This window comes from Notamacropus eugenii, chromosome 1 (genome assembly GCF_028372415.1).
Source record: "Notamacropus eugenii isolate mMacEug1 chromosome 1, mMacEug1.pri_v2, whole genome shotgun sequence".
NCBI classification, from domain to species: Eukaryota; Metazoa; Chordata; class Mammalia; order Diprotodontia; family Macropodidae; genus Notamacropus; species Notamacropus eugenii.
In genome coordinates, this window is record NC_092872.1 from 514931961 (window position 1) to 514959764 (window position 27804).

Consider the following 27804-nt stretch of genomic DNA (forward strand, 5'->3'; position numbering starts at 1 on the left):
AAAGACAGCTGATTTAGAAATGACTCCCATGTCAGCAATGAGTCATTTCCAGGCTATTCAAACAGAATCAATTTAGTTTTTTAGTTAATAATAATAACATGATCCTCTATATTAGTAATATGCCTCTATAATAATAATAATATGAGTACAAAATGACCCAAGTCCCATGACATGAAATTTCTTGTTGACTTTTATTGTGCTGGTTGTTCAATAAAACCAACTCTGCCATCACTTTGGTTTGCTCCTCCCAGGAGAGCCTAGGAGTTACCTTATATTCAGCTGCAACTCAAAGTTCACCAAACACTTTACATACATTTTTTCCCCCATTTTTTTCTGTCCCTTGCTGAAAGCTTACAAGTAGCACAAATTGTGATGTTTTTTCATCAGATGTACTATTTTAAAGCTAGAAGAAGTCTTAGAATCTTTCTTTTATGGAGAGGGAAGTTAAAGTCCCAGTGAGAAGAAATTTGCCTAAGACCATACTACATTTAGTTAGAAGCAGTTTTGAGAGTACCACTTACATTTCAATTCCCAAACCAGGGCTTCTTTTTATAATGGGATCCCTCTTATCAGGCAGGCTAATCATTGGTGGCCTTTGGAAAGGTGGGTGCTTATTTATTCATTCATCCATTTTCACTCATTTATTTATTCATTTAAAGGCTACTAGACTATCATATTACCTACAGCTGCATTTAATATTTGGAAAGTGTTCTTTCATTTGCAGAGTTCAAAGCCTACCACCCATTGGATCCAGAAGGATCCACAGATGCATGGTTCCTCTTAAATGTAATGGAATTTAGGGTTTGAATAATCCTATTTTGGGTGTAAACTGTAAAGAAAGCTACTTATCCCAAAGTATCAGGAGCTGAAGCCACAGCTCACCACAGTTCATGGAAACTAAGAACAAAAGAGACAATTATCTATTATACACAGACTTGACTGTGGCCTGGGCAAGTCAGATAATTGTTTTTCAGTCGCTGGACATTGGAGCAGGCAAACTTATTTGGTAGTTTCATCAAGCCTTGAGTTATTCCCTCTAACTCAGAAGTCAAACTGCCAAGAATTAACTTTCTTCAGCTTCTGAACCTCTAGGAATGGGTGTGTCTGTTAAAAAAAAAAAATAGCAGGGAGAGTCTACCATCACATTATTTAACTCCCTTAATCTCAAGACCCACCTTCAGTGAAATTATCCTGTCTCCCTTTCTGGAACTCCTTTTTTCTCTTTTGGCATCCCCCACTCCCCTAACCACTCAGTTAAGGCCCTTATTTTGTTCTCTGGATGCTTAGAACTTCCGATCATAGCACTTCAACCTAATCTGCCCTTCCTTTGTGTGGCCCATGTCCCCTAAATGATCCCCCTTTCCTACCCATTAATATCCATTTCCTCAGAGCTCTGATCTCAGGTGGAGATGGGGAAAGAAGTTTCAATCAATCAATCAACATGCCCTTATTAAGCACTTCCTATGTGTCAGAGTCTTTCTAAGTGTCAGACATACCAAGACAAAAACAAAATTGTCCCTAATAATGGTCTTCAATGGTCTTACACTTTATTTGGAGGAAACATATAATGAAGGCAGAATTGTTAAAGTTTGGCAATTGACTAGACATGTGGGGTAAGAGAGAAGAAAAAATTGAGGAAGACTCTGAAGTTATGAATGCAGGTAGCTAGAGGGATGATGCTGACCTAGATAGAAACAGGGAAATTAGGAATAAGGGCATGTTTTGAGCAAAAGATGATGAGTTCTATTTTGGACATATTGATTTGAGTTGCCCATAGAACAACCAGTTATCTGTAAAACGCTGATGGCATATATCTCCAGACTTTCTGTTTGCCCCTATCATGCAGCAATGTTTTTCTCCTTTGACTTCATTCTATTACTTTTTTCTCACTCTATCCAAATTATGGTGGCTGTTGTCTTAGTAACTAGGTCATTCTTCTCCCTTTCTGAATGAGTCTAGCACCTGGTTCACTGTGTTCCTTTTCTCCCTAACTTCAGTATTCCTGTTGATACCTCATCAAACATTAAAATCTTTCATTTCCTCAGACTCCTCAAATCCACCTCAAATCTTTTCCACCCCACTTCAGCCATGAGTAGGAATAGGTCACACCTTGGATATCACTATTATCCACAAATGTTCTACTTCTCTGATCAAAACCTTTTAAAGTATTCTATGATTAAGTTTCTACCATTCCATCTCCCCCTAAGCTTTATCTCACATAAATCCTTCCTTCAATCTAAACATGACCTTTGATCCCTCTACCCCCTCACAATTTTCTCATACCATTACCCCTGCTCTGACTGTCCTCACCAGTTTCCAGCTTATGTTAACTAAACTCTCTAATCTCTCCCCTCCCTGTCACAATAGTCCCCATCCCTTACCAAAACCCAGTCTTGGATTATTTCCACCAACTGTTCTTCTCATTTGCTCCTGAACAGAGCTACAGAAAGCCATCCAACCTTGTTGAGTCCACTCCAAATTTATTATCTAACCTTAATTGGTTTCTTCAGCAAGGCAATCCTTTTATTCCTCTTAATTGATTGACTATATCTCACCCCCACCCCCACCAGAAGCTATTCTTTCAAACCTTTTCTCCATAAACTTCCTAAAAACTTTCCCCATTTACCCTCCCAGCCAAGGACCTCTATCCTACTTGACTGACAAATTTGTGTGTAGGAACAAATCACTTGCTCCATGCCCTATCTATATTTTACATTGAATACCTTTGTTATTTCCCTACTTTGGGGGAATCATAGACTTGTGAGTCATAATCTCATATAATATATTTAGCATTGTCCCCTGGACTTCGTTTTCAAGTACCTTAGCTATCCATCCCTCCCCCGAGTTTTGTGTCATCTGTAAATTCGTTAGCTATGCCTTTACTTAAGTCATTTTTAAAATGCTAATCATCCCCAGCCAAACAGAGATCCCTGGGATACTCCAGTGGAGACCTATGGCAAAGTGACGCTGAATCATTGACTACTCTTTGAGTTTGGCCATTGAACCAATTTCAAATCCATTGTACTATTATCTAGTCTCTCTTTTTTCTCCATATCAATCATATACTTTATCAAATGCTTTGCTGTATCTATGTAACCTATATCTAACTGCATTCTCCTGATAGCTAGTTTAGTAACTCAGTCTAAAAAGGAAAGAAGGCTGGTCTGGAATATGGTCCTGAGGTGTTCCTTATTTTAAAAAAAGATAGGAACAAAGTCAGCAGGGTAGGATGGCATTATGTGTTAAACAAATATTCTCATGTGAGGAAATCTAGGAATCAGAGTAGGGAAGTATGCTGATTCTTTGTAATTTCTATTTCTTATTCCAAAAGTTCACTAACTCTTTAATCATCCATTCTAGAAATTTCCCATGAACTTAAAGTCAGGTTTACCAGTCATTGTATACAGAATCTTTTCTCTTCCTTTTTTTTTTTTTTTTTGTAAAAGGGGGGACAACCTTAGTTCCCCAGTCTTGTAGTACTTTTCCCATTTTCAATAATCTTTCAGATAGTATTGACAATGGCTTAGCAATCACATCCACCAGTTTTCTCAGTATTTGGGGACATAGTTCAGTTGGACCAGGTGACTAGAGTTGATCAAGGGCAATTAGGTGTTCTTCCTAGCTCCTTATCGCAGGTATTAATTAGCTCTTAGCCATTTTTGTTTGTCCTTTTCCAAAGCTAAGATCATGTGCCTTGGCAGAGAAAACATAAACAAAATAAGAATTTTTCTTTCTTCTCTCTGTTAAACATTTCTCTACAGACATTTAAGTTTATGGATCTTACCACAAGTCCATTTCTTGGATTGTTGTCTTCTTTAATCTTATCTCAACTCCTATTTTTATTCCTTTATTTTAATGCTGCTCTGAAATATGCAGCTTGTTGAATATATGTTCAGATACATTCACACACACACACACACACAAGCAGTTTTCTACTTTCCTTATCTTTTTGAATTTAAACACTCTTTGATTAAATTTGTAAGACAATTGGCAAATACCTTATCTCTTAAAAATTATTATTTTTTTGTTTTGTTTTCACATAAACCACATTTCCCAATATATCCATTCAACCCTCTCCCATAAAGTCATTTCTTATACCAAAAAATAAAAGAAAAATTTCAGCAAAACATATACCTCAACTCTAACTACCTCCTTACATTCTTTACAGCCAATTATAACCTCTTAATAACTTGACAGTCCCTTTTCGCTTCCTTTCTTTAGCATCAGCAACTCCACAGTCAGACTCCTCTGTCATCAGCTTGTCCCATCGACCCATACACTCTGTCAAACTTTTTTACCCTCTAATTTGTTACCTTTTCTTATTTACCTCCCTTTGCTGAAAACCTTTACTTCTTTGAGTCTTCCTTTTGCGGTCCTTATTTCTTAATGTTCCTCAATATTCTCTGATCCTTCCTCTTCTCTTTCAATAAAGAAGTAGAGAGTCTGAAGCTAAAAATGGTTCATCTTCATATTTTCCTCCTCAAATCCAATATCTGGCCTTCTTCAAAAATCCAAACCCTTCCAAATCATTTTCCTTATTTCCTTCTCATTTTAAATCTCAAATCTTCCTCCTTCTCACATTCCTTTTTCTATAACCTTCTTGTAAAGAAAACCAGAAATGGAAACCTAAGTTTAGGTGACTTAATTCAGCTATAGAATTTGAGTGTACCTCCTTTATTTCCTTCCTCAACTTTGCACCAACAGTTTTTCTTTTTCCTTTGCAGAAAAGGTTGGGGGTGGGAAGATATACCCTGATTCTATGCCAGGAGAGAATTTGGAATAGGGATCCTTCCTCTTGAAAATAGCATTTGTTTTTAGTATACTTAATAATTTGATCAAGTGTTATCACTACTCTCCATTTTCACAGGATCATAGAGTCAGAAGTAACCTTAGAGGTCATCCAGAATAACCCTTTCATTTTACAGATAAGAATACTGAGTTATAGAAAGGTTAAAATAATTTTCCAAGGACCAGGTAACTATTAGATATCTGAAGTGGGATTTGAACCCAATTCTTCCTGATTTCAGGTCCAATTTCCTCTCCACTATGCCATGCTGCCTCTCTCTACCTCTCCCCCTCCCCCACACTGAGGAAATGGAAACTCAGGAAATGTAAATGATTTGCCCATACTCACACGGATTTGAGTCCAGCTATGTAACACTCCAGGGGCAGCTAGCTGGTACAGTGGATAAAGTGCCTGGCCTGGAGTCAGAAAGACTCATCTTCCTGAGTTCAAATTTGGTTTCAGTCACATACTAGCTGTGTAACCCTGGGCAAGTCACTTAATCCTGTTTATCTCAGTTTCCTCATCTGTCAAATAGGCTGGCAAAGGAAATGGCAAACCACTCCAGTATCTTTGCCAAGAAAACCCTAAATGAGGTCAAGAAGACTCAGATATGTCTGCAAGGACTGAACAAAGAACAACATGCACACTCCAGTTTTTTTCTCCCTATACCATACTGTGTCTATTATTTTTAAATGGTTCCAGCAAAATCACTAACTGCCTAAAATCTAAATCACTCACACAGAGAACAAGAGGAGATCAAATTTCTACACTGTTGCTAAATCACCTGAATGTGTTTAAAGAAGCTACTGCTAATACCAAGAAGAGATTCTCTAATAGAGTTAGAACCTCCGCTTACAGCCAGTTAAGGCCCACAGATGTCCTCTACATTTGTCCCAAAAGAAAAGACATGTTTCATTTTCTTATCTGCTTACCCACCCTAACCCATATTATAGTTAAGTATCAAAAGAAGGAATGTATTGTCCTACTAAATTAAGGCAAAGCAAGTTAAATTTACCTTTCAGAATAAAATTGGTCTGTAGAACTCATGCAGAAAGATAAGGCCCCTGGAATTGTTTGAAAGATGCTACGGACTGTGTGTTCTGGGGCTAAAGTTTGTTTGAAAGTTACCTTCTCTGGAGAAGAATGTACCTCCCAAATTGAATGAATAGCATTCCTTCCTGCCCCACCCTCCTGGCTCTTCTAGTCATCTAGGTAAACGACCCTTTGTTTTGAACAGGAAATATAAAGATGAAGGAAATAACAGGTTGCTAAAATTTAATGAAGTATGCTAGATACACTTATTTCTTTCAATAAATGAAAACTACTTTCTGCTTGCTTGTAAAAAAAAAAAAGCTGTGGAATAGTTACTTTTTCTTCCTCAACTAAGCCTGCCAGCAGAAAGCACAAAATATACTAAAATACTTCTTCCCCTTAAATGATGTATCCATATCAATAAAGGACCCCCTATATTCATTTCTGGGTTTTGCATAACTGATCATTTTGAGGTCATTTCATGAAGCTGGTTTTATTCTTAGGGCTTCCCTATTGTCATAAAATTTATTTTAGTGTTGAATTTAAGTTGAAGGTAAAAGCATTTTCAGAAAGGGAATGGGAAAGAAAGAATAGCTACCTTAATTCATTTTTCCAGATTGGCTTTCTTAAAAATACTTGTTGAGTGTCAATGGATCAATCTAAGAAACATAGAATACAGCCCAAACCAAATGGGAAATTGGCACAGAATCATATTTCTTGCATCCTTTTGATTTGCCTTATAGAGAGCATCTCTGCAGAGGAAAGCAAGCCAAAACCAGTTAGAGGCAGTATGGTAGGATCAAAATGCTTACAACCGTTGCATTCTCCCCATCTGTAAAATGAAGACTGCACTAAGTCACCTCTAAGGTCCTGTCTAGATTTAAATCTATGATCTTAGGATGCTATAAATGTCTCTGATGAGCAAGCCTTTGGGGAGTCAAAGTGATGTAGTGGATAGAGCACTGGACTTGGAATAAAGAAGATTTGGGTACGGATGCTACCTCAGACATTTATTAGCTATTTTAATCCTTCTCTACCTCAGTTTCTCTGCCTGATGACAATTATCTGTACTTCCTTTTCTATGATTTCCCATCCAGATCTAAATCCTATATCTTCCTATAAGAGCAGAACTTAAGATCCTATAAGGTCTGGGGTCCTGAGTATCCAAAATGAGCAATCTATCCCCCCAAACTTGAGCTTCTGGTCATTAAAACATTTTTTTCTCATATCCTCTTTCAATGCTTACTAAAATTTCTTGAATTTTTGATCAGTTGAAAACATTAAGTGAGGCAAGAACAGTGTATTGGAAAAGCATTAGTGTAGAAGTTGAGTTCTGATTTTAGTTCTGTATTAAATGTGTGACCTCTAGCAAATCACTTTGATTCCATGAGAAATCAGTTCTCCCAGCAGTAAACAAAAGAGATGGACTAGATTTTTTTTAAGGGTCTTTTCAACATTGACATTATATTATTTACTGGATGTCTACTGAGCAGAGCACTCCTTTATTAGGTAATTCTCTTAATGAGAATGAATTTCAAAAAATTAGTCCTTAAGGAGAACTCTAACTATGTTTATGGTAAGATTATTAGGCTCACAAGAAGGGACAGAGAAAAGCCATGTAGAAATCTTGGCCTCCATTAAGGTCAAATCTGGTTTTTGAGCCTTGTACTTTGTACCTTGAACTGGTTAAATTATGCCACTGCTAAAATAAAACAAAATTAAAATTAAAATGAGTAAGCAAAGGAGAAAAGAACCTGATCATAGATACTTTGGTACTTTCATGTAAAAGAAGATCAGGATTCTTTTTCAGAGGAATATAGTGAGGTTAAAAAAAAAAGGTCAATCCTACCCCAAAGAGTAACATCAACTGGTCACAAGCCCAGAAAGAGTTCTTGGAAGAACTTAAAAAGAAATTAAAAAATCAAATAAGAGGGACTGAGGAAAAATTAGGAAAAAATTAAAATGAAAAAATCAAGCCAAGAAAATTATGAAAAGAAAGTTAACCAACTGGAAAAAGATGCTCAAAATTCTAAGGATGAAAATAACTCCTTGAAACCTAGAATTGGCAAGAGGAGTCGAATGACATTAAAAATCTCCAAGAAATAATAATAAAACTAGAAAAAAACAGAAAAGAACTCAAAGCATCTCATTAAAACAAAACAACTGATCTGGTGAACAGATTGAGAAGACAAAATATAAGAATAGTCTGACTACCTGAAAGTTATGGTCAAAAAAAAGAATATGGATAGAATATTACAAGAAATTATTAAGGAAAATTGTCCTGAAGTTCTAGAACAAGGTGGTAAAGCAGAGATAGAAAAAAAAAATCTACTATTCACCACTGAAAGAGATTCCAGAAGGAAAACTTATAGGAATAGATGGCTAAGTTTCAAAATTTCTAAGTTAAGGAGAAAACATTGAAACAACAAGAAAAAAACAGTTTAAATACGGCAGTAATAGAGTCAGGATTTCACAATACCTAGCAGCTTGTACACTAAAAACTGTAGTTCTTAGAACATTATATTTCAAAGAGCAAAAGAGCTAAAGTTGCATCCAAGAATACCTTACTCAGCAATAATCCTGAATGAAAAAAATGGACAGTTGAGGAACAGAAAGACTTTCAGATATTTGTAACAAAAAGACCATCATTTATTGGAAAATTTGATATAAAAAATCCAGAAGAAATATAAGGAAAACATTAAAGACTAATTCTATGGCAATCATTAGGGTCAAATTGTTTACTTGTTATATATATGAAAATAATATCAGTTCTTAAAACTATCACCATTACTTCAACTAACAGTCATCATAGTTGAAACAAAGGCTGGGGCTGAATTGTGTCTGAGGGGGTGATTCTGAAAAAAATAAATTTGACAGGAAAAGATAAAAGGGAGCAATTATATTACAAAAGTGGGTCATGAAAGGAGAAACTAATACAGAGGAAGTAGATGGGGACGGAGGGCTGGTGATGTTGGTACCTTACTCTCATCTGGGTTAAAGAGGAAACAATGTGTACATCTGAAAGGATGTAGAAGTCTTCTGAGCCTGTTGAGAGGTGAGAAAACTGGGGGACAGAGGGACTTTTAGAAGGATATACGGATTTGGATTTGGGAGGGTGGAGGGAGGGATGGGAGGGACTCTTGGAGGGATGAGTAAAGTGGGGGGGGTGAAAAAGTTGAGGGGGAGAATATAAGGCGACAGGGATAGGGTAAAAAGAGTGGCTGAAAAAGTAGTTGGTAAAAATAAGATGGAGTGAAATTTGCAAAGAGTAATTATAACTTTGAATGTGAAGGGGTTGTTTATAGCATCTCTGTGGTGACAAAGAACTGGAAATCACAGGGATACCCATTAGTTGGGGCTGAATGAGTTGTGGTATATGGTAGCAATGAAGTGCTGCTGGGCTCTAAGAAATGATGAACTAATTGATCTTAAAGGAGCATGGAAAGACTTGCAGTAAATGATGAAGAATGAAGTGAACAGAAGCAAGAGAACACTGCATACAGTAACAGCAATATTGTTTTAAGAACAACTTTGAGTGACTAAGTCATTTTGACTATTATACATACAAAAATAAAAATAAAGGACATATTAAGAGAGATGCTATCCCAGAGAAAGTACTGAGAAATAGAAGTATATATAGAATAATTTTACATATATATGTATATACACACACACGCACACACCCCTATTTGTGCCTAATGGTAGCCATCTGTGGAAGGGAGGGAGAGAAAAAAAGGGAAACAAGAAATTTACATGATAACTTTATTGTATATTTAGAGGGAATAGCAAGTTGTACATGGTAGATTTGCAGTTTCAGTTGCAATCATCTTTTCTATTGTACTGTGTTATGGAAATGCTTCTTTGTTTCCTTGAATTGAAAATAAAATAAATTAAAAAAAACATATATGTTACAAAATTTTTTTTTTTATACAACTACTCCCTCCATGACAATCTCTACTACAGGATGGTGAAGGCTATGCTTTGCTCTCAGATAACAGACCCCTCCCAGGGGGTACATGTAATTCCACAAATGACTGACATTCGTGGTCCTATGGGCACTCTTTCCACTTGTAGAGAAGAGATCTCTGAACCATCCTTTGCCATTTTTGGTCATGCCTTGTCATTAATCATCCATGGAGAATCTCCACAACATAACTGAAGCTTTTCAACAGTTCCTGAGCACAAGTACGTAACACTCAGACTATCTAGTTTTTACCTATCCTTCATTCTTGCTACTTGGGCAAATTCATCTTATTTTCTGAACATACAATTTCTTGATGATATATTTTGTTTTATGCCATAGGATAATAAATATAGAGCTGGAAGGGTCACCCAGTTCAGCTTTCTCATTTTACAAATGAGAAACTGAAGCCCAAGGAGTTTAAATGACTTTCAGGATGCCACATAGCTAGTAAGCATCAGAAGCAAAATTTGAACTCAAGTCTTTTGATGCAAAGGCAATACTTTGTCAAACTCCTTTCACTGGTATTCCTATGGAATACCTATTCCATAGGCAACAGATTTCTCTTCATGTTAAATCTTTTGCTCTCCCAATCCTTCCATCTTCCAGCTATTTTTGAAACCTGGCTCTGCTTAACCCTACCCCTGTTTTTCTCTCCCTTCAAATAACAGAACTTCCCACTCCCTCAGACTAACTACCTACTTATGTGTCATTCTTAACTTTTCACAATCTTTTACTTCCCTTATCCAATCTGTTGTCAAGGCTTGTCAATTTTGCCTCTGGTACAGGACCTCATCTCATGCCTGGACTGTCCCAATACCTGCCAAAGAGTCTGCTTGCTAAAAGTCTCCCCTTACTCAAGTCTCTTCTCCACTCAGATTCAAAAGTGATCTTAACAGTTCAGACCTGAACAGGTTACTTCTCAGTAAACTCCAATGGTTCCTTACCACCTCTAAGGATCAAATGCTCAGTTTGGCATTCAAAGCCTTTAATCTAATCTCTTTCTCAACCTTTGCAGTATACATCTTATTCCTTGTCAGGTACTCTTTGCTGTTCCAGGATGACTCTTATCTTTTGACTTTTCCCATTTTCTCTGGAATTGCATGCCTGGAACGCCCTGCCTCCTCATCTGCCTACTGGCTTCCCTAGTTTAAGTCCCAACTAATTCTGGTACCTTCCTTCTTTAACTTATTTCCTATATATCCTGTACATAGCTTGTTTGTGCGTATTTTTTCGTTTGTTATCTCCTCTGTTAATTGTGAGCTCCATGACAGCAGGATGGGGTTTTCACCTCTTTTTTATCTGTGGGGCTTAGTATTGTGCCTGGCACTTAGTAGGTATAATAAATGTTAATTGACTATTCCCATTCCCCTCTAGGCTTCAGTCAATTAATACCCACCAGGCATTTGCTGGTTACCTTTTTGGCAATCTGTAATTTTTATTTTTCAGAGACAATGACATTCCGTGACTTGCAGTTAAATGGCACTTGTGAAGAATGATATTATCAAAGTCTATGCTTTGGATGCTTGCTTAGTTTTTTTCCCTAAAAGGCAAAGATTTGATTGACCCAGGGATTTAAAGAACCTGTTATCTTCATGGTTTTTTTTTTTTTGGTTGTCTAATGGCATGAAAGAGGCCAGTCTAACCCTTCAGACTTATACCATAGCCAAGTGAAGAACCACACCTTCTGTGCTGACTTGACAAGTTTGAATACATGGAACAGGGCGGTTTTTTTTTTTTTGGAAGGGGGTTTGTTTACCGGAGCCAAGTGCTTTATCTTTATTGAGTATCCTTCACATGCTATTGCTAAGTAGGAGGTAGTCAACTTGTTTAATTTTGAAGGCAGGTAGGGATTCTAAGAGTTTGAGGTGAGTTGGAAATTTATTCCAGACTTGGGGCACAGATCCTGAAGGGAGGGATGTCCTTTTGTATTATCAGTGACCTCTATTCACAGGATGAGCAAAGGGACGGAAAAGATGCACCTGAAACTCTTCTTTTGAAGGGTCTTGGTAAAACGTTTGGCAGGGTTTGATTACTCGGCCCCAGTAATAGGGTAATTGGTGTCCCCAACTCTGGAGAGGGCTGCCTCAAGGCCGGGTGGGTGGGAAGCAGCAAAGAAATAAGAGTGGAGAGGATCTGAGTCTGAGTGCACACGTAGCTATTCCATGTCAGAATGTCTTCTCTTGGGGAACTGATAACAGGAGACGGGGTGGACCGGGACAAGAAAGCTGAGCCAAGAAGGGAGTGGCAGCTCCAGTCACCGCCAAAATGGGGAACTGAGGCCTGGAGAGAGGTACCTGCTTATTTGAAGAATAGCCAGCTTGCTGGTGGGGAATTAGGCGTGTTGGTACAAGAGCAGCAGCAGTGTGAGCGTGTCGCATTTGTGAGCGTGTAGGTGTTTGTGTGTTTGTTGTCTTGGTGGGTGTTTGTGTGTGTGTGTGGTTGGGGGCGGGGGTTGGGGATGGCTGTGGCTGTCGCTGAATGGAAGGAAGAGGGGGCGGAGCTGTGTAGGTGCTGGGGAAGGGCGGCCCAATGTAGGGCGTCGGGAGAGCTGGGAGCTGGGAGGCGGACGGTTCAGCGGTCTGCCCGCGGCTCCGCGCGTGGGCGGGGAAGGCGCTCTCCCGCATCCATCCGTCCGCCCACCCTCTGGCCCGGGGGCCTCCTCCCCCATCCCGGGCCCCGGCGGTGGCCGCTGTCAGCCCGAGGCCAGGCGGGGCCGAGGCGTGGCGCTGCTGGGAAGTGAATTCCCAGTCTCCTCCCCAGCGGCTGCAGCGAGCGCCGCCGACATGACCGATAACATCCCTCTGCAGCCTGTCAGGCAGAAGAAACGAATGGATAGCAAGCACCGTGCCGGGTGAGCGCGACCCGGGGATACAGGGATGGAGAATGGGGTACAGGAGACGAGGGAGAGGTCTGGGGTGGGGGGGGGCGTTCAGCGTTCACGCCGCTGCCCGGCGTGAGAAGGGCGCTGCCCCTGGGCCAAGGTGTGGGCACTCTTCTCCTGGGTCCCCAGGGAGCGAGCTGGGCACCCCTTCCTTCTCAGAGGGAGGGGCGCAGCCTCCCTTTGTTCCCGGGACTGTCGCGGCCCCATCCTGCTTCCTCCTCCTCTGTCTGGGCAGTGGGGACGTGGAGCAGGGTCTCCGGGCGCTCCTCTCCTGATCCTTGGAGAGAGGGGGCGCGTCCGCGCGGTGGGCAGGCGGCGTCTCGCGGGGTGCCCCGCACTCTTGCCCCTTCAGCTTGTGGGCTGCTGGGGATCCCGACCTGCAGGCTGGGCTCGGGAAGTGGAGGCGGCGGCGGGAGCTGTCAGGTTGCTCCCGGAGTCTGCCTGACGCCATTGTCACCGACACACCCAGCGAACCGCCGAGTCCAGACCTCAGTCCGGGCCCCGTAGCGCCGAGATCCCCGCGGGGACGAGAGTGGGGGAACGGGTTTCCCGGTAGGGGAGCGATCTTCGGTTCTCAGGGACCGGACCGGGGGAGGGCGCTGAGCGGGGGCGCTGCACCAGGCCTACCTCCTACCTAAGCTGCCAGGCTGACTCGGCATTCGCAGCCTCCCTTCCCCCTGCTCAGAGCTAAGCAGACAGAAAAGCCGTCAAGACTTAGCCTGCCGACAGACAGGTTCTAATTTATTCAAAAGAAATGATTATGAATTGATAATAGTGGTTACCAACAAGTGCGCAGGCAGTTTCTACTGAGCCCCACTCATCTAAAAACCGATCGCTTTTGCGTTAAAAGATTTATCCGTTTCATCTCCTGGGAGAGGGGGATAGAATGAGTTGCAGATTCTTATAATTTCTCAGGTTTCCTATCATTTCCTATAATGATACCAGGGAAATAATTGTGTGAAGACCCACCCCGGGGGTGAGGTCAGTTCCCCGTGGTGCCCTCTGGCCCATCTCCCCATGTAGAGGGACGTGTTGCTAGGGATATGCCAGCTCGGAGGTGAGTTGTTGGACCTGCCCTGGTTTCCACACCCACTGTGGTGGTGCTCTTTTTTTTTCGCTGAAGGAGTGGCTTTTGGAGGCACACCCTGGCCCTTGGGTCTCGGGTTTCCATTCTTTGCCAAGGTGTCCGTTCACCAACACTGGAGCCTCCTATGACAGAACACCGAAGCATAGAGGAAGGAAGCGTTCCTGGGCCACAAATTAATGCTCTCCTCTAACTTTGGAGTAACTTTTGTTTCCCGATTCACCTGAAACATGTTTGAGAATTTAATGCTGATAGAGAAACCCAATTGAAAGAGAGAGCATCATCTTATCTTCTTCCACATCTTCCTCCTTTTTCCTTCTCTCCCTCCTTTTAAAAAAAACTGAAATTGAAGAAATGACGCCTTTTTGCTCCCCCTTCTTCGTCCCTCACACACATACACACACACAAACCCCAAAGGAGCAAAATGACAAGGAACACAAAAATCAGACACCTTACTGACCTTATTGGGAAACATCTGATGAAGAAGATTTATTTATACAGGGCCACGACACTGACAATACCATTAGATCTCTAGATTATCAGAACTGAAAGAGAATATAGAACATAGACTGTTAGACAGGAATTTATTAGAAATTAGTTAGCCCAACTCCCTCCTTTTGTTAAAGCATGAAACTAAGGACTAAGCCTGCATATCTGATTAGTTAGAACTGGGCTTGGAATCTAGGTGTGTTCTGATGTCCATCCCCCTGAGTTCTTTTTGGTTACCTATGGTCTGCTGTTATAGCCCTTGAACGCTTGCCAGCAGCTTCTTTAAGGCCTCAAGTAGCCTCTTTTTCTTATGTGATACTTCAGAGTCCCATAGGATTCCATTGATATAGTAACAGTTTCTTATGGTGAAGAATGCATGGGCTGGAGAGAAAATGGAGCAAAACTCTGTTGTGAACCTATGCTTTCTCTAGGTGTTGGTGGAACTGTCTTAGTTGTATATTCCTGTCTTGAACATGGTGGCAGCCACAATTAGTGTTTAAGCCTTTCGCTTCCTAACTCTTAGGTTATAACTCTCAGTTATTAAAATTTATATGTAAGCACTTGCCTTCATCTATGTAAATTGAGCTTCAGATAATACCTATAGACATTTGTATTTTACCCTGTAATGCATATTAGGAAAATTGCCTTTCCAATCCTGTTTTGCACATGCAAAATTAATTTTTTCCATGCATACACACTTTTGGTTATGAGTTGTGAAGGAAGGTGGACACCCTTGCATGTGGAAAGATTTTTATAAGCATTGAGAGAGTTTTCATGAAATGAAATGATTAAGAACTCTAGGTTGCAAAAAGGGATGTTGTGTAATAGATATCTTGTGATATACAAAATAATTCTCTTATGGCCATGTTGAATTAGAAATGAAAAATCTTTTTCTTACAACAACCTCATAAGGAAGTATGAATACTGTTACCTATTTTTTTTTTTTTACAAATGAGAAACTGAGATTTCTGGAAGTGCTATGATTTTTTTTATTGTTTCACTGGCAGGTCATTAATGGAGCCAGGATCCTGAGGGTGATATTCTGGTTTTAGAATGTTTTTCTCCATTATACCCTGCTTCCTCTAAATGAAAAATAATGGACAACTGCATGACACTCATGCACTTTATGGTCCAGCTAAACAGACTTTCTTGAAATTTCTCACACTTGACATTTTATTTTCTTTTCTGCCTGGGCACAGGCTAGCCCCTAAGCACTTCTTTCTTAACTCTCTGCCTCTCAGAATCCTTTGTTGTTGTTCAGCTATGTCCAACTCTTCCATAACCCTGTGGAACATGCTGTCCATGGGGTTTTCTTGGCAAAGATACTGAAGTGCTTTGCCATTTCCTTCTCTAGTGGATTAAGGCAAATCGAGTTTAAGTGACTTGCTCAGGGTCATGAAGCTAATAAGCTTCTGAGGCCATATTTGAATTCAGATGTTCCTCACTCCAGGCCGCCTTTCTCTCCACCGAGCCATCTAGCTGTCCGCCTTGGAATCCTTAGCATCCTTCAAACCTAAGCTTAAAAATCATCTTCTTTATGAGGCTTTCCTGATTCCAACTGCTAGTGCCTTGAGCCCTTTAAAAAAAACCAAAACTAAAAATTTTGTTGTTTCATTTTGTATATTCTTATATTTGTATATAATTTTATTTTTTATATCCTTATATATGTGCATGTTGCATGCTCCAATGGAATGTAAGCTCTCTGAGGGCAGGGACTGTTTCAATTTGACTTCAGTGTCTAGCACAATGCCTGGCACAGGAGGAGCTTAATACTTTTTAATTAGTGTATTAAGATAAATACGACATAGTTTTCCAGGTCTTTTTGTAGAAATAAATGATTGTCATAAATTTTAGTTAATTATCCTGTTTGGAAGAATGAAGGGAAGAGAACTGGGATAAGCTGTGTGATAACTTTTGAAACAAAGATTGAAAAATGCAAGGCTGTGTCTTCAATCAGCACTCAGTAAATATTGATGATGTGAAATATCTTCCTACCTACTTGTTATGCAGAACTCCAGGTGAGTCAGATATTCCTAAAACATACTCAGGATGACCCTTAAAAGTTTTATTAACTCTTTCAGGTCTCAGGTGTACCATTTATTGCACTTTGGCATTAACTTCCTGAATCTTTTGAAAGAGCCGCTGCATCTCTTTAAGACTGTCTTGTTTACTCTAGAAAAGTAAATTAGAGGGTGGAAATCCAACTCCCAGACTTGTAAAGTTAATCAGAGTTTCTCCTTGTAGTCTCCTTTGTAGCTTCAGTGATATTGCTATATAGAAGGCCAATACCAAGAGAAAGAATTAAACAAGTTGTAGCCCTGGTGAATCCTACTAACTGGGTGATCTTCCCAGGAATAATCCTAAATTGACAATAATAGCTCTTAATTATAAAGTTCTTAATTACTGAGAGCTAAATACAAACTAAAATGGTCAATAGGATGTTGTAACTCAAGATAAGTAGGGATGGATCCTTAACTGCCCTTGGTGAATTTGAGTCAGATCCAGAAAAACTATAGCTGGGTACTGAGAGATATGGTGGAAGTGATTCTTGTGCACTCCCCTCCTCAACCCCCCCCCCCCAGGTACAGTTTAAAAAATAAAAAAAGAATGTGATTCTAGGCTCCGTAAAAAGAGGTATAGTATCAATAGGAAGGAGAAACATAGACCTTTGATCTTCAGCACTAAGACTGCATCTGAAGATTGTGTTAAATTCTGAATGGTAAATTTTAGAAAAGATGTTGACAAGCTGGACAGTATTCATACAGGGGTAGTCAGGATGGGAAGGTCCTTGAGTTTATGCTACCTTGAGGATAGGTTGACAGAAATGGGGATGTTTCACCTAAGAGAAGACAGGAGAGTTATCTTCAAGTATCTGAAAGGTTGTCATGTGAAAGACGGATTAAGCTTGTTCTGCTTTGGCCCCAGAGGGCAGAATTTAGAGCAATAGGTGGAAGGTGCTGAAAGGCAGATTTATGTTTTGTTGGAAGAAAAACCTCCTAATAATTAGAGTCATTCAGAAGGGATATCTTGGGGAGGCAGTGAGTTTCTTCTGGCTTGGAGGCAAAGTCTAGGCGCCTGCTTGTGTTGTGGGGGAAAATTATTTTTCATTTATGGACATTCATGGTTGCTGGGGTTCCTTCCAGCTCTGAAATTATGCAGGCAAGGGTTTCAAAGGTGTAAAGGACCTGAGGGATTATCAAATCCAACCCTTTATTTTGCATAAAAGAAAACTGATGGGTAGGTCATGGAGGTGGTGAGCATTCAGATAGGAATCAATTATCAAGGGCCTCTTATGTTCTGGATGCTGTATGAGAGCAATGGGTATACAAATTTTTTTAAAAATATGAAACAATCCTCACTTTCAAGGAGCCTGCGTTATAGAGCCAGAATTAAAATCCAAGTGCTCTGACTCCAAATCCAATGTTCTTTCTACTACTGAGCTGATTATATGGAGAAATAGCTTACATGGAGGGGGAGGGGAATGTAGCATGTTGACAGGGTTGAATGTGTGTATATGTGAGGGAGGGGAAGAGAGAGAGAGACAGACAGACAGACAGATGGAGAATTAGAGGAATAGGGAGAGAGTTCTGACAACGAGAGAGGACATGGAAAAAGCTTCCTGCAGGATATGGCACATGAGTTGCACCGTGAAGAAAGCTGAGGATTCTGAAACTTACAAGTAATGAAAGAGAACAGTCAAGGCATGGAATATATACTGTGCAAAATTAAAAACAACAAAACCAGCCACACAGAGGCAGGGTATAGAATACTGAGCTGGAGGAGAAACTAAATAAGTCAGTTTGGTCACAGTATGTTTAGGAGAGTAACATTCAATAATCTTGAAAATGTAGTCTGGAGACAGAATGTGAAGGGCTTTAATAGTCAAATCTGGAGTTTATAGTAAACTCTAGAGGCAATAGGGAGCCACTGAAGTTTCCAGAACTGCAGAATGATATGGTCCAACAAGTATTATAGGAAAAATTATTTTGGCAGTCATGGGAAGGATGATTTGGAGGGGGAGAGACAGGGTGCAGAAAGCAATTAGAAATCTCTCGAAGTATTTCAAATGAGAGGTGATGAGGATCTGAACTAGTATAGTGGCTCTGTTAGTAGACTGAAGAGGATGGATGTAAAAGATGTAGTAGAGTAGTAAAATTGGCTAGACTTAGTAACTAATTGGATATTGAGGATAAGGGAGATGGAAGAATCAAAGATAAGATTACAGGGTTGAGAAGCTGGGCTACTAGAAGAATGCTGGTCCCTTTAATGGACATAGGGAAGTTTGGAAGAGAGATTGAATTGTTGGGGGATGGCAGGGGTGATATGATGTCAGGTTCCTTTTTGGATGTGTTGATTTTGAGATGCCCACTAATTGAGACATTTAATTAGGAGTAATATGGAACTGGAGCTTAGAAGAGATAGAGTTGGATATGTTTATCTGGGAGTCTACTTTATAGAGATAATAACCAGAGGTGATAAGATCACCATTAGTAATGTTTAGAAGGAGAGATGGAGCCTTGGGAAATACTCTTTGTTAGGGGGTGAGACATGCATGATGATCTAGTAAAGGAGAGATAGCAAGAGCAGTCAGATGGTCAAGAGATCCAAGAGAGAGAAGCAGTTCAACAACAATAACAACTCAGGGCCAGTGGGCAAGAGTTTTGCTTAGGGACTGGAAACTTAAATTAAACATTTTTTTCAATTACTAAAATCTGTCTACTCTTATCTCCCCACTACTTTGAAAGAGAAAGAAATATGAAACCATTATAATGAATATGCATAATCAAGTAAAATAAATTCATACCAAAAAAATATGTCTCACTCTGAACCCTGAGTCTATCACCCATTAGTAGGTGAGGGCTTCATCTTGAGTTCTTCAGAACTGTGTTGATCAGAGTTCTTAAGTCTTTTGTGAGTGTTTATTTTTATATTGTTTTTATTGTATAAATTGTTCTCCTGGTTCTTCTGTTCTTTCACTCTACATCAGTTCGTACAAGTCCAGAACTTAAATTTACCCTGTTGTTATTTGCTTTGTGGTGTGGATTCCTCTGTAAGATGTTTTCCTGAACTGGCAGCTACAACTCTTCCAAACAAAGTTTTATCAAATATCCCAATCACTGTAATTTTTTCCCTCATTAACTGAGAACCAGGGAACTCCAATTCCTTTGGTAAACTTCTAAAGCAACTTCATATTCCTTTCTTGGTTGAGAACTGAGTGGAGGGGAAAAAAATCTTTATCTCTTTTAAACATAATTATGAAGGTAGTAGTTTAGCAGTATAGCATATCAGAATTTGGGATTGATGAATTACTCTGTTTTTAAAAATTAATTCATACATTTGTTTTCAGTTTTCAACAATCACTTCTGTAAGTTTTTAATTTTCTCCCCCCTTCACCCCTTCTCCCTTCTCCCTCCCTGAGACAGCAATCTTATATGGGTTCTACACATACATTCTTATTAAACAGATTTTCACATTAGTTATATTACATAGAATTAAAACGAATGGGAGGCACCATGAGAAAAACCAAACCAAAACATAAACACAAGAGAAAATAGGCTGCTTCATTCTGCATTCCGATTCCATAGTTCTTTCTCTGGATATGGATGACATTTTGCAAAAAGAGTCCTTTGGGAATGTTTACTTACTTGCATTGCTGTGAAGGATTAACTCTATCAGAAACAGTCCTCATACCTTGTGATTGTTACTGTGTATAATGTTCTCCTGGTTCTGCTCATTTCACTCACTATCATTTCATAAAAGTCTTTCCAGGTTTTCCTGAAGTTCTCCTGTTTGTCATTTCTTATAGTACAATAATATTCCATTACAGTCATATACTGCCACTTGTTCAGTCATTCCCCAACTGATAGGCATTCCCTCAATTTCCAGTTCTTGGCTACCATGAAAAGAGCTGTTATAAACATTTTTGGACATGTGGAACAAAATTTTCCCCATTTTTATGATCTCTTTGGGATACAGCCCTAGAAGCAATATTACTGGGTCCAAGGGTATGTACATTTTTATAGTCCTTTGGTCAAATTGCTCTCCATCATGGTTGGATCAGCTCACAGCTATACCAACAATGAATTAGTGTTCCAACTCCCACATCTTCTCCAACATTTATCTGAATTACTCTGTTTTCAACAAAAGAAAAGAATAAACATGGAAATATGAAATTTTGAATTAGGATGGAATTCTGGGTAACTGTGATTGAGATTGACAGTGGAACTTCAGGCAGATTATCTCACATTATAATTATAGCTCATGCTTACATGATACTTTACTGTTCTAAGGTGCTTTCTTCACAATCCTAGGACATAGAAAACACTAATATTATTTCCACTTTACAAATGATGAAATGGAGCTCATCTAGAAGGGTACAGATTTTAAGGGTACAATCTTCTTTCTACTTACTATCCTTTGACTGTCTTTTTATTAGGTAATTGAATTGAATTGTAGAGTACTTCTTCTATTTCTTCTATTTCTTCAGGTTCAGACTGAAAGGGAGATCAAAAATGGCACAAATGGTCAGTGGAGATCTGTTCTGTGGTGTTTATGGGGCCTACACTTTACCAAAATGATCCTTAGTGTGTAAAACTATACATTATAAAGATGAATCAAGCAAAATGCCTTTCCTCTATGGAGATTCAAGGCCCATCCAAGGGGCTCTATCCTTGAAAGTAGTCCTTGATTCTTTTCCTTCAGCTAGAAAGAACCTCTTACTTCTTAAAACTGTCAGACTACCTTTCCTATGCAAAGCATATTCTCTTTGTATAGGTACATATTTTATCTGACCTCTTGGATGGCAAGTTTCTTGGAGGCAAGGATTTGTTATTTTTCCATCTAGGAATCTGAGCACAATACATTAGAAAAAAGGCATTTGATATAGATTAATTTTAAATGGCCTTTAAGCTGAAAATTCTTAGAACTTTAAGACCTGGCAGGAACCTAAGAGACCCCCACTTTATTCTATGGATGAGGTGTCTGAAACCTAGGAAGAGCAAGTGTCTTGTCTAATTCTGTTCTTCCAGTTCTGTCTTGACCTTCTTTCTATGTCCTCCTGCCAAAATTACACACTTGGAAAATAGGCACAGACTATATTATTATTCTCCAAACAGGGGTAATATTTGAAAAGGTAGTGTTGCTGAGTAGATAGAGCCTTGAAATTGGAGTCAAGGAGACCTGGGTTTCAATCCCACATGACACACCAGTTGTGATCCTGGACAAGTCACTTAATGTTTTCTGAGCCCCAGTTTCTTCCTGTACAAAATGGGGATAATAATAGCACCTACTGTGGTTGCTGGAGGATCAAATGAGATAACATATGTAAAGAACTTTGCAAACCTTTAATTAAACTAGAAATGTGAACTATTATTGCACTTAATATTAAAAAGAAAAACCCCACGAAACTGTTTTATTTAGTTGGATTGAGCTGTAGTACTGTCTAAGAATTTGCCAGTAGTCTCAATCAGTGTAGCTTGAACTACTTTTGATATTCTTGATTTAGCTTATCAAAAAGAAAATGAACATCTTGAAATGTGCTAGGAAAGTAGGACTATCACCATTTGTGGCTTCCTAGATACTTGATTTCTTTTGCTGTTTATAAATTTATATTTTATATATATGAGAATTTTTTATCAATAACCTCCTTTGGGTAGGAGAATCTCTGTCTCGAGGGTATGGAAATTTTAGCCATTTTATTTACAAAATTCTGAAGTACTTTCCAAAATGGTTGTACTAATTCATCGCTTAACCAACAATGCACTAGTGTGCCTATTTTTCCACAACCCTCTTCAGAACTAACTTTTCCCATCTTTTGTCATTGTTGCCAGTTTTCTGGGTGTGGGGTGAAACCTCAGGGTTGTTTTTATTTTAGTTCTCATAATATTAGTAATTTGGAGAATTCTTTACATAGTTACTGTTGGTTTATGTCCTTGACATTTATCTATTGGCTTTTGTTGACTATTAAATTACATTTCCTAGCCATCTCCTTAGTGTGCTGTTGGCTCCCCAGCTACCATCCTCATGCTTATCTTGTTCCCAATGGTACCTTTTACCCTGCCCTTTGTCAACAGGCAGTCACAACATCATAAGACTTATGTGAAAACCAGATCTATTACAAGAGAAATGAACATTCATGTGGAATGCAAATAGTTAGTTCACAGTCCTTACAGAAGTTTGCTATTTATCACAGTACAACAAAAGGAGGAGGAGGAGAAAATAAGAAGGGGTGTGGCATGGGAGAGGAGAGATGCAGTAACCCTTCACAAAGAAGAGGAGCAAGGTGATGGCAAAAGCTTCATTCTTTTTCCTTGGGATCTGCTGGACTATGAAGACAGGAGGGTCTACTTATCTGCAGGGGACTCCACCTGCACAAGCATTTTTTTCCATCCTGGCACAGACTGGCTGTTACCTGTCTTGCCTCCCAAGGACATACTGGGAATCCAACTTGGGGAGCAGAGTATGGGTGTGTGTGCTTTGTTCTTGACACATTCAGGACCTTCCAAATGCTCTGAGTCCAGTGTTTCTGGAAAATATGGCAACTAAAAAAACAAGTTCAGGGATCCCTTAACAGCTCTTAACATCTTGCATCTCCAAGCTCTGGTACCTTGTACTCTTCCTTTGGATCTTCAAGCTCTGATAAATGGCTACCCTTGCTTCCTTTAAGTCCCAATTAAAATCTCATCTTCCACAGGAAGCCTCTTACAACTTCTCTGAATTCTAGTCTTTTCCATTTTAAAATTATTTCCTGTTTATCCTGCATATAACTTGTTTGTATTGGTCTGCTTGTCTCTTGCTTTAGATTGTAAACTGAGAGCAGGGACTGTCTTTTGCCTCTTTTTGTATCCTTGGCGTATAGTTTGTGCTTAATAAATGTTTATTGACTGGCTTATAATGTTTGCTTTAAAGAAGAAAAAACTGCTTCTATTCTTTGTAATTAGTCCATTAAAATACCACAGTACTATAGGTTTTTAAAATTATTGATTTTAACAATATTTACTTTTGAAAAAGTTTTACTCTTACCTTTTTTTTGCCACTTTCAGTTTTATTAATGTGTTTTGTTTTTATATTATATTACAGATTACTTCTAGGGAGAATATGTTCCTCTTTGAATTATCTTTTAAGAAATAAAAAATAGTTAAGTAAAATTGACTTATGATTTCATTTGACAGCATGTATAATATTCAGCAACTCCAGTCCCCACTCTTTACCCAAAAGAGGAAAGTGAGTTTTTATTGTTCTCTGAGACCAAGATTGGTAATTGCAGTGAATCTCCATTCAGTTTCCTTTTAGTGTTCTTCTTATATACATTCATCTATCATTTTGTCTACTACTTTTTGTTACCATAGGATTTTGTAGGTTTGGGCTTTGGATGATACATATTATCCTACATATTAAAATGATAATGATTGTTAATCTAAAAATATTAAACTGTTTCTCATAGGAAAAATAAATAAGATAATCTGTCAGTTCTTTGATGATCCACAATTGTATTCTATTTTACAAAGTCTTTGATGAAAATATGATTTTTAGGTTGTTTCCTTTATCAAATTGGATGAAGGCCTAAAACCATAGCATTTCATATACTGTATGTAGTAAATTAGCACTAATCTCAGGGAGAAGACGTAAAGTTCTGGCTCAGACGGATACCTCATAAGTTCTAGGGCAAATTATATCACCTCTCTGGGCCTCAGTTTCCTTATTTGTAAAATGAAGAAATGACACTAATTAATTATAATTTTAATAATTGTCTCAGAGTTGTGTGGTACTTTGTAGAGCTTAACCAGGTACAGAAATGTAATTATTAATTTTGATCTTTGAAACTAAAAAAAAAGTAATTATGTTACCTAAGTTATATTTCTAAGGGCCCACATAAATGCCTGATGCTATATACTTGGGGGGGTTAGTGGCCTCAGTGTCCCTACCTGTAAAATGAGACTTGACTATGTGATGTCTTAAAAGTTTATTCACATCTAGAATCTATGGTCTATAGTGGAAGATAGAAAAGGAGGTGTCAAATTTGAACAAGAATGGAAGGAAGTTTAAATATTCTGTTTCCTTTGCCAGAGTTTAAATAAGTCTGCTATGTAATTGTGGGGCATTCTTTATTGAAAGCCAGCCTACTTTTCAAGAGTCAGGTCATGAAATCCTAGACAAGAACAGAGTCTAACAAGAAAGGAAATTGCTGTACAAACACTGCCCTCTTTATAAAAAGGTCCCAGATACTATCTTTTGACATCATACTTTTAGTAAACCTGGGGCAGATCTGTTATGACAAAAGATGAAGTTGTAGTTAAATTATTACACTGCCACAAAGGTGTACTTAGAACAGCCTCGTCACTTGTCCTTTTAGTGTACCTTGTCCCCTTTCATAAACCAGTTGGACCAGAAATTCCTGTTTAGATTATTGGACTTAAATATCATTCGGATGACTTAATGGCTGTCTGTAGAAGCCATGTGAATCTGATGCCAGTAAAATTCATAATAGAGGGAAGGATGGGGAGAGGAGGGAAATTTTCTACTAACATTTTGATAGTATTGAGCTTTTTTGTATTAATACCATAACCCTTTCTTTTGAAGAGCTATTGGAGAATTCTCAAAGGATTTTCTTTAGACTGTTTGTAAATTGAAGTTCTGTATTTAATCACATGGTAGGCAGCAAAGCAATTCAGACTTTTAGCCAAATGAAAATCACTTTCCTTAAGTCTAGTTTCAGATAGGTTCTGTGTACCTTAACTGAATAATTATTTCCATGTGTCCCTTCCTATTAATAGATTTACGGTAGTTATTTATAAATTGCTACTATTTTGAGTCAGTTAAGTTTGTTTTCAATTTCCCAGTTATTTTTGTTTGAGATAATAAAATCATTTAAATTTGTAGAGAAACAGCAGAGATATATTCAATCGTGTAATGTAGCTCAATTAAAAAAAATAATTAATTTATTTGTGTTCAGTTTTCAACAATCAATTCCATGAGCTTTAAATTTTCTCCTGCTCTGTCCCCCCTCCATCCTTGAGACAACATGCAATCTTATATGGGTTCTACACTTACATTCTTATTAGACCCATTTTTACATTATTCATGTTGTACAGAAGAATGAAAATGAATGGGAGAGAAACCATGAGAAAAACCAAACCAAAACATAAGAGGAAATAGTCTGTTTCATTCTACATTCCGATTCCATAGTTTTTTCTCTGTATGTGGATGTGCGAGGACTGTTTCCGATAGACTTAGCCCTTCATAGCAATGCAAGGACATAGCTCAAATTTATCCTCTATCAAGTTTGAATGGTTTTCCAACTTCCTTTTTGACTAGATGCTTTCAGATGGGGAGAAATGACTGGGTGACTGGATTAGGGAAAGTTTAGTGCTTTGGAGAGACTCAGAAGTATAGTCCATTGATTCCTTCAGGGTAATTAGAAGAGACCAAGCATCGTTTCTGTTCTTTCTGGTTGATTCTTTACCCTGTATAACTGGTACTAGTTGAACAGCCTTATAAATAGAATAGAATTAGAGAGGTAAATATAGATATGAAGAAAACAAAGCCCAAACCTGAGACTGGAGATGTTCCTCAAAACTTTGTTTCATTTTTAGCCAGAGGAGATCAGAGCAGAGGTGGTATTTCAAGAGGGCCTTAAAAGATTACAACAGGCAGAGATATAGAGGGTATGCTTGCCAAGCATTATAGAATCCAGAGAGGGAAGATGCTACAGGAATAGATTTGGAAACAGGAAGTATGATAAAATGGAAAGAGCACCGCTTATGGAATCAGAGAACCTGAATTCAAATCTACCTGATGGTTACTACCTATAAGGCTTTGGCCATCATTTCTTTATTTGTGAAAGGATGTTATTGGACTCGATGACCTCTGTAACTAAGTGGTACTGTGGATAGAAACTGGACCTGGGGTCAGGAACACCTGTGTTTAATCCTATTTCAGATACATCTTAGCTGTGTGAACTTGGACAAGTCACTTAAAACTTTTGTCTCCCTCAGTTTCCTCAACTGTAAAATGCGGATAATAACATTTACTTTCTAGGATTGTTGTTGTGAGGATCAAATGAGATAATATTTGTAAATTGCTTTTCAAACCTTCAAGTATTATATTTGCTAGTTATTACTGCTGTTACTGCTACTAGTGTGACCTGGATGGCTCAGTGGGGATTTTGGGGATGTTTGGTAGGTGGTGGTGTTCAGTTTCAGTTATGTCCAACTCTTTGTTACCCCATTTAATTTTCTTGGCAAAGATACTGGAGTGCTTTGCCATTTTCTTCTCCAACTCATTTTACAGATGAAGAAACTGAGGCAAACAGGATGAAATGACTTGCCCAGAGTCGTTCGTGAGTATCTGAGGCCAGATCTGAACTCAGGTCTTCCTGACTCTAGGCCTGGCTCTCTATTGCTCCACCTAGTAGCAACTTCTGAAAATAATATTTAAATGTAAAGTTAGAAGCTTTCTTTGCCTTCCTTCTCTAATGAGGGAAAGCAGCTATACTCTTTCGTTAGTTCACATTTAGAATATCATGTTCAGTTCTCAGGACCATACTTTTTTTTTTCTGAGGCAGTCAGGATTAAGGGACTTTCCTTGGGTCACACAGCTAGTAAGTGTCTGAAGCCTGACTTCAGGGCTGCTACTCTGTCAATTGAGCCAACTAGCTGCCTCAGGACCATATTTTAAAGATACTAACAAGCTGTTGAGTTAGGTCAGGATGCTGTGTAGACTTCAAATTTTGTTATGTGAAAAATAGTTGAAGAAACTAGAGATTTTAGTTTGTCAATGAAAGTGTGTGTGTGTGTGTGTGTATGTATGTGTGTATGTTTGTGTGTGTGTGTGTGTAAGTGTAAAGGGAGAGTATAAGATCCATCTTATATGTTATAGACTCTAATGTGCAATGGGAATTTACTTTATTCTTTGTAACCAAGACCTGTGAGTGAATGATACAGGTATCCAGATTTTGCCTCAATATGAGAAAAAGCTTTTTTTAAGATAACAATTAGAGCTACTTAAACATGAAAGAGGATATTTTATGAGCTCCCCATCAGTAAGAGATAATTAAGTAGAGGTGCATGACCACCTATTAGTGATGCCAAAGAGAAAACTTTTGTATCATAGCAAAAATAGATAATAGTTTTAGAGCTGAAAAGCATGTTAAAAGTAATCTAATGCAATCCTCTCACTTTTTAGACCAGGAAATTGCAGCCAGGATGTTAAGGAAATGCCCATGGTCACCGACATAATAAATGGCACAGTTGGAATTCAAACCCACATCTTTTAACTCTACATAAAATGTTCTTTCCATTCAACTGGCCTCTCAAGGTAGGAAGTTAGCAGCTTTTACGTTAAGGGATCAGAGGGCTTAGAATATCATATTCCAGAGGTCAAAGGAGCTAGGATTCACACCAAGAATCACCTACCCAACAAAACTGAATGTAATCAATGAGGGGAGAAAATTGATATTCAGCGATGTAGAGGAATTTAGTGCATTCTTGAGAAGCCAGAGCTAAATAGGGAATTTGACTTTCAAATACAAGACTCACGAGAAGCATGAAAAGGTAAATGGGAAAGGGAAA

General features: G+C 38.7%; 1 protein-coding gene across 7 annotated transcripts in view; it reads left to right on the forward strand.

Moving 5' to 3' along the window:
- Nucleotides 1-11506: 11506 nt before the first annotated feature.
- The window catches only part of ATP9A (ATPase phospholipid transporting 9A (putative)), a 156359-nt gene continuing 140061 nt past the window's right edge, over nucleotides 11507-27804 (forward strand). For 5 of the 7 annotated variants that reach the window (XR_011972344.1, XM_072633535.1, XM_072633540.1 and 2 more), the window contains exon 1: nucleotides 12316-12633. Coding sequence is in view for 4 of the 7 variants with exons in the window: in XM_072633535.1 (XP_072489636.1) it covers nucleotides 12566-12633 (68 nt within the window). In the remaining 3 variants the exon portion in view is untranslated. Of the gene's footprint in view, nucleotides 11648-12315; nucleotides 12634-27804 lie in introns of those variants that run through there. The other 2 variants (XM_072633539.1, XM_072633538.1) reach the window with 2 other exon arrangements.